This window comes from Drosophila gunungcola, assembly GCF_025200985.1.
Source record: "Drosophila gunungcola strain Sukarami chromosome 3L unlocalized genomic scaffold, Dgunungcola_SK_2 000002F, whole genome shotgun sequence".
NCBI lineage: Eukaryota > Metazoa > Arthropoda > Insecta > Diptera > Drosophilidae > Drosophila > Drosophila gunungcola.
The window spans coordinates 6,958,917-6,966,647 of NW_026453178.1; the positions used below are offsets into that span (position 1 = coordinate 6,958,917).

General features: G+C 35.2%; 1 protein-coding gene across 1 annotated transcript; it reads left to right on the plus strand.

The window, feature by feature from the left end:
* Positions 1–527: 527 nt before the first annotated feature.
* Positions 528–1,373, plus strand: LOC128257491 (uncharacterized). Its single transcript, XM_052988523.1, has 2 exons — positions 528–579; positions 629–1,373. The coding sequence occupies exons 1-2, from the start codon at positions 529–531 to the stop codon at positions 1,130–1,132; spliced, it is 555 nt and encodes a 184-aa protein (XP_052844483.1). The 5' UTR covers position 528; the 3' UTR covers positions 1,133–1,373.
* Positions 1,374–7,731: the final 6,358 nt, after the last annotated feature.

A 7,731-nucleotide genomic window follows, 5' to 3' on the forward strand; every position in this document is an offset into this window, starting at 1 on the left:
TAGGGAAAGAGAGAGGGGACTTAAAGGAGGAGGAAGATGACTGTTTAAGGGAAAAAAATTAAATATATATTAAATTATGCCAAAGAGCGAATAAGTAATTTATTTATTTTAAGGTTGTTTTAATTTTTTGGTTTGTCATTTAATTGGTTTTAAATAATTGGAACAAATTAATTACCCTTTTTTCAAAGAACAGCTGTGTTTAACTGTGATTTTTATAGTTAATTGTACTTAAAATGTTTACCTACATTTAAAATATGGGCGCTTGATAGGATCAGGATAGGATTCAGCTATGTTTAGCAGTAATTAATCTCCACTAAAATAAAATGTAAAATGTAGCAATGAGCTCATAAAAGTTCTTGTACGAATTTAAAGATCAAGATCAGCAAATACATTGTTGACAATGAACATCAAAGCAAGAACGTTTATCATGTTGTACATATATATGGAACATGATAATCGCGTGCTAAACGCAACTATAAACAATTCAATAAATAGGAGGAATTCAGGGAAAGCAACTTACAGTTTAAAATGAAGTGGGCTATAATAGTTTTACTTCTCCACTTGCTGCACAATATAAGGGTAAATATACAAAAAGGATTTTGTAATTACCAAATAATTATTTTTACAGTGCGAGCAATCTTATGTGGTGACCAATGAGAAACTGGAACCCTTTGAGGGCGATTCAGAGACCTTGGTGATCTTCGATGGACTAAAAACTGTTGGCCGGGAGAGAGCTCTCAATGGGTCCTTTAAATTCCTTGGTGACATGAGCAATGATGATTTCAAGGTTTCGGTGGAACTTTATTCCAGTCCCAATGGGGATGGAGATTTTAAGAGAATGGTCATGGATGTGCCTCAAACGAGCATTTGCGAGTGCTTCAAAAAGTTCTATGTCCAGTTCGTGCAACCTTCTGTTAAAACTGGCGAAACCACGAATTTCCCAATAGTCGATGACGATTTTTGTCCCGTTCCCGAAGGCGATTTCTACATCAAAAATATCCTTTTTAACACGCAAGATTGGCCGTCGCAAGTTCCTCGAGGAATTGTTAAGGCCATTATCACATTCTTCAGTGATGGCAAAAATGTTGGAGGTCTCATAGTAGTCGTCAAAATTGAGGATCGACAAAGTTAGAGTATAAAATTATTTGTAAAATTTGGTGGGAGAAGATCTTTTTAAATAATATGTTATGATTGTGTTAAAATTTATGAGGAATAAACATTCTTCACAGTGCAAGCAAATAAAACTGTGAAGAAATTGGAAAAGATTAAAAGGATATCTAAAATATATTAGATAAGTTACCTCGTTTTACCGATTGTTAAAAGTAATATTATAATATAAATGTCTTTTAAGGCGAAACATTTGCTTTTGGAACTTTATATATTTTTGAGAAGAAGAAAATCCATAAAACTTTCAGTAACTGAATAGTAAACTAATAAAGATATATTTGTTAATCTTTTTTTATTATTAACAAATTTTTATTTCATTGCCCATAGTTAATTTCCACCACCTGCACGACCTTAGGAACTATGACCCAATTGTGTCAGAAAATCAACCACAAAAGATCAACAATTTTCAATTGTTGAATCGAATCAATAAAGTCGCAGTCCGCTGTGGTCACCTGGCCAGAGTTGCGGTAAGGTGTCCATTCGGACCCCTGCAGATCGTAAACAATGCAACTCGATGTGGAGACACGATCGAAGGCAACTGACAAGCGACTGCATATGACACCTATATCACGCACCCACTCCCAGAACGACTCCCCTCTGCTCGTTCCAATTCCCAAAGGCCCCCTTTCAATTTATGCAAAGCACATCGAGATCGATCGGAGTTACTCAATTAAGTGCCAACAATTTGCTGCGAAGTTTTCAATTTCAATTGCCTCGCCAAAGAAACGTGCCACATGTTGCGAGGCTTTTATGTTTTTTTTGTTTTTTTTTTTTTTGTGGGGGACGCCAGCAGGTTTTTTGGCGCTCCGTGCGCTAATTTGAGCAAATCAAACAAGACTTCAGAAAAAGATTCAAAGCGGTTTTCGGAGTTGGAGCCAACCAGTTTCGATTGCAGCGGCTGCGTGCAGTTTTTGTGGCAGCAACATGAAAATACAAAAAAAAAATAAAAAACACCTGCCACAATTGATTAAATCGCAGCAACTCATTGTTATGAACGAAGAACTGCAAAAAAATAAAGAAGAGTGCAGCTTAACTTAGCGTGGATTATGGTTGTAAATTTAAATATGTATTGGATTTATGTTACATACAAAAAATGTTCCTGATAAAACTGTTTAAAAAAAATGAACTTTTATATAATATCTTATAAAAGTTAACTTAAAAAAGAATGAAGTAACTAATAATAGATTAGCTCATTTAATGTTTGCATTGCTCTGTAATAAGTAATCGAGGTTGATTGATTTTATGGGTTCTTGAGATCCGTGGGTGTTCTTTTCGTGATAGTGAGGGTTTTCATTTGCTCTACCAAACTGGCTCAGACACTGTGGCTACGAATCGATTTTCCTATGTACACCCCTCGCTTTTTGCATAAATCAAGTTTTGCGCAATAAAGTTTTTGGCACGTTCTAAAAGTGTTAATTGGATTTTTTGTTGCTTTAATCCCACACAGCGATTTGCATAGAGAGAAACGGAAAATTGTGTGGGCTCATGTCGATCAATGATTTGATCTATGCTGAAAGTGCTTCGATTTATTTCGCTTAGGAGGCGTGAATTCGTCAAATGCAAATGAATCTCATTAGTTAATGGTTGTCGATTTTAAAAAGGATTGTGGCTTAGGTAGCATTTGGTATAATTTAAGGTAAGTTAAAGTTACACAATATTTTAACAAAACGAAACAATGAATATATTGGAATATATAGTTTATAATCAAAAATCTAGAATTTGTATTAATTTTACTTACTTTTAATGTTTCAAATGAATTGTTAGGTTGTAAATATATTTAATTATTGCCATCAACTTTTAAATAGTTTACAATGAATTGGTAAATAAAAATAATTTATGTCCCTAAGAGTTTTTTTTTATCATTTGACCAAAACAACTTTGCTCAGTAATTTTTATGACTTCTTGAAGAATTTTGAGTGTGATCTCTATGCTTTTATATTTCGGATTTGATTATTTCCAGAATTTACACAATCTTTTTAATGGCACCCAAAACAGGGTCATAAAACTGTTCGAATCTTCATCTCCGGCACACAGCTGCCTTTCGAAAACGAAATCAACTTGAAAAAATTGTTTTCATTAGAATTATGGCATCTATTCCAAGGCCCAAGAATGATATCCCAGCGACAATGATTAAATATTTGAGACTTCTGTTTCAGACCCCCCCAGAAAAAATTATAAGGCGACGAGACTGAAACAATTTTATTAATGGGTCGCGTGATTTAATGTGCCCCCCGTTCGATATGGATATAGCTATAAATCTGTGTGGAAATGCTTGTGTTTTGGGTCGTTGCTTAATTGCGTAATGATTGAGTTAGTTGCTGGCTTGGGTTTATGATCCTAACCGCTAATTGGAGAAGGCGATCGGCGCCCCGCAGTGGAAACGATAGCCGAAATCGAGCCAAGAAATGAACTTTTCAACTAGCTTGAACTTTAATAAGGGATCTCTAAATTGGTGTAATTTGGTTTAGTTCTGAAGAAAGTTTCTCACGTTCTAGATCCATAAAAATGTTTATACAACTCCTAAAAAAGTTTAATTATTGTTTTTCGATCTCAACCAAAGTACATTTCCATTATTTCCTCATTTTGCCATTAAAGCTGTCATCGCAATATTTCAAATACATTTGCCTCTCACTCTCAAGCCAAAGTCATTAAATTTGGCTAATTAAAAGAGAACAGTTGGTGACCCAAATCTGTTTTGAGTTTCGCCAGAGTACATATGCATTAAAAACAATAAAAAATTCAACGATTTTTAATGGGCAAGTTGAAAGAAGTTCAACAGATTTTGCACATGAAAGATTTTGCTTGGCAAAAATATTGAAATGTAAATCCGACACAAATGGTTAAGTACTTCAGATTGAAGAGGCATATGCTCATGGCAAACACTACAGAACTTAACAATTTTTGTTTGGGGCTCACAGCTTTTAGTGGGCTTAACGATGATGGAGCGGAGAAGGACATGTGAAATCAGCAATATTCCAAGCGCAGAGAAAACCTTTTAAAGCCATGAAGAAAAGCGAGTAATTTACAAGCCTCAAAGTATGCAAAGGTAAAAGAAAAGAGCGGATAAAAGGTCCACCATCATCGTTTCGAGGGGACAAAACCAATTTATAGATAATAAAATAATTAATCATGCACTTGTCCAACTGAAAGTCCGAGGACACGCAAACACCCAGCACATTATGGCCGGGATCCCTTGGCCATTAACTCGGCTGTCTGAGGGACTATGACTATGATTGATGTGTATGGAATGACTAAACAACATTTTCCAGTCAGTCTGTGTGCAAAAATCAGAAAATTTCCTCGGTGGTATGATTATGATAAGACAATTTCACTCGGCTTCGCTCTCTAATTAAACTTGTCTCGCAGAATATTTCTCAATTCTGTTTCTGATTTTTTTTTTGCGGCATCATGGTAAATAAGAAGCCTTACTCATTAATGCAGCCACAGCTACTCAGTTGATTCGATGAATTATTCATGTGGGAGTGGTCATTTGAGGTTAGCCCTCTCCTGACTTTCACAAACCTTATAATATACTCGTGTTCACTTCCCGTCGCAAGTGGCACACTTATATCTAGGATTGGTGTCTTTTCATTCTAGTTTCATAATTGATCTGAAGAGCAGGAATATTGGGGTTCCTTAGCAAATCAAGTGATTTCGAATGGTCAAATGACTTGCCAAAGGTTCGGGGGTGGATAAAAGTATAACAGGTGTCGGGATATGGGTAATGGTTGTAGAGTTTCTACACAAAGTGTTTCTTAGGACAGAAGATTAAACGGATTAAGGGAACGACAAGCCTGTATATGTGATTAATATTGATCTTATAGTATATGTATTTTGTATTTTTTATCAAAATGTTGTGTTCCATTTTGAAAAAGGTTAATTCTTCTTTTATTTCCGAAAATTTTCCGTGTTAAATCTCCAGATTAAAGCTGTGGTTCAACCAATTACCAAACATTATCCCTGTTTAGCGGCCCAACCTCTGAGCCCTCGAACCGGAGAGCAAAGTGAACATTTTGCGCAAAATTGCATTGCAGAGTTGAACAATGATTTATGTGGCAGCAGGCCGCACCTACATTTATGCCACCAAGTGGCCATAAATCACACCAAAAACGCAAAGCTGCGATTCTACCATAGACCCGGCCAAAAGTGCCAGTTGAGCGGGCCCGAGTGTCTGTCAGAAACGGGCAAAGCCAGAAGTCTGGGCAGACAACAAATTGATATTTTTAACATGCGAGTTCAAATAGATAAAGTCAATTGATGGACGGACCGAGTGCAGAGCCGCAAATAAGAAGAAAAATCAGTAGCGGGTCCCCAAGACAACTGCTCGCGAGAAGTCTCGCATGGCATGACAATTAGCCGACCCACAGAGGCCCAGCCTGCCCACTGTGACGCCTCCTTGGGACAAAAGAGACCGCACAGTGGGCTAAACTGATTTACGGATCAAGTATATTAATCCTCAAGCCAAAATTATTTAATAGAAGACGGCAAGAACTACAAGGTTTTTAAAATTTTATAAGGTTTAAATAAACGAATGAATTGTCAAAGATACATTTTTTAAATGTTGGGGTATCCACTCAGAAAGTCCAAATGCACAAAAATTCATAGTGGTCTTTATTAAGTAAAGTAAAGTAAGTAAATTTCATTTAGTTTGTAATGTGTAAAAAATAAATGTATATATCATAATTTAATTTAATTAACATATAATAATAAAAATCACCCACAATAAACTTGCCTTTTTAAAAATGCACAAAATTTTAACCACAAATATGCTAATGTTTTGGAGATTGCTCATTATATAATTGTGGCTTAATTAATTGTACACTTAGAAAACACCCAGACCTACAGACCTACCTACATTTTAGGAATAAATGCCATAAATTTTAGTTCACTTTTACGCTTTTAAGGTCAATATTTCCAAAATTTAAATAATTTGTAGAACTTTAAGGTCATTGTGATGTTTGGGTGTTTTCAGAGCGTAGTGTTTAGTGTATTATTTTTTTTGATATTTGTTTTATGCATTTTTTTATTGCTGATAAAGTTTATTATAGAAAAGTTCATTTTTTTTGCAGTTTTTCAAATTAATGGTAACCACAGTGCATTTGGGTTGTCAATTTGCTTGCTTCCCCCTTTCGACAACTCTTCAAAAGCCCCCTTTTGTAGTTTTGCCCGCACTCTTGTCACAAATTGTGCAAATTTATTTTACGCGCTAAATGCAAAACGTGCCCGGCCAGCTAAATGGCTAAAAATTACAACTCAAAGAGAATCTTTGCTTAGCCTTCCATCTATTGTCAATAAAAGAAGCTGCTGCCCCCATTCTTCTTCTTTTAACCGCTGCTCTTTACTTCCTTGAACTGCGGGCCCACCCACAAATTCTGTCACACACAGTATTGTTAGCTATGGACTGTGATTACTAGCTAGATTGTAAAATTACTCATTAATATTCAATTACATATTTGTAAAAATTGTATTGCTAATAAGTATGGACTTTAAAAATCCTTAGTAAACATAATGGATAAAATCATAAAAATAATTTACTCTGCCATATTTCAAATAAATGATCGTAGAGTAAGTAAATTAATTTGAATTAATCTTATACTTTTCGTATTTTTCTTTTATTTCAATTTTAAAATTTGAGTAATGAGTAAAAAAAAAATTAAATTAAATGCTTTGGATATATAATACAATATAAAATATAAGTCCTAAGTTATTATATATCGGGATATATAAGCTTGAAAAATATTAAAGTTATTTCAAAAATAGCCAGGTTGCCAGCACTGCATACACACTTTTTAACAAGCTCGAAACTTTTGCCAGGCTTCTAATTTGCGCGAGCCCCTTCTTAACTTTGGCTGCCTAACAATGCGTGAAGTTTGTCGCCGCTTTTGATGGATTACAACGGGAGTTGGCAACTTTCCGCGGGGAATGGGGCATTATTGTGCTTTAACACTTTTGCCCTTTGTGTGCATGTAATTATTAATGTATGGCAGGCATTTTCTTGTATTTTTTGGTTGAGCATTATGCAATTTATTTCAGGTCTAGTGCTTGAGAAGTTTCTGTACATTTTATGCCCTGATGGACAAGCCTTTTTTGATTAATTACGGGCTAAGAATGTGAAATGTTTGAAGGGTTCAAAGAGCGTTCTTAAATTATTAATTGCCGTTCAGTGCGTCTATAAGTCTGAACAAAAATAGTTTTTTGAGTTGAGCGTAATCTGCCAATTACTGATGTATCAGCAAGACCGATTTATATTAGCTTGGAAGAGATTTAAAAAGAGCTCTATTAGGATGTCCCAACTTGTTCCTTTTATTTAAGTTCATCTTTTTGCACTAAATTCTCTGTCATATGCTTACATATTTAGTCCCACTCACGTATGTACCTGCTAATATGGCTTAAAGAGCTTATCTCACCTTTTCCTCAACCCCCTTCACATAATATTTTTTCGTCTGCGCTTACAAATGACTGTTGCTTCTGTTTTTGTTTGCTTTGTTTTGGCTTTAGTTTTTATATTAAAATCGCTGCAGACTGGACGCTGGCCATTAAAAGCGATGCTGCAGACAGAACGAA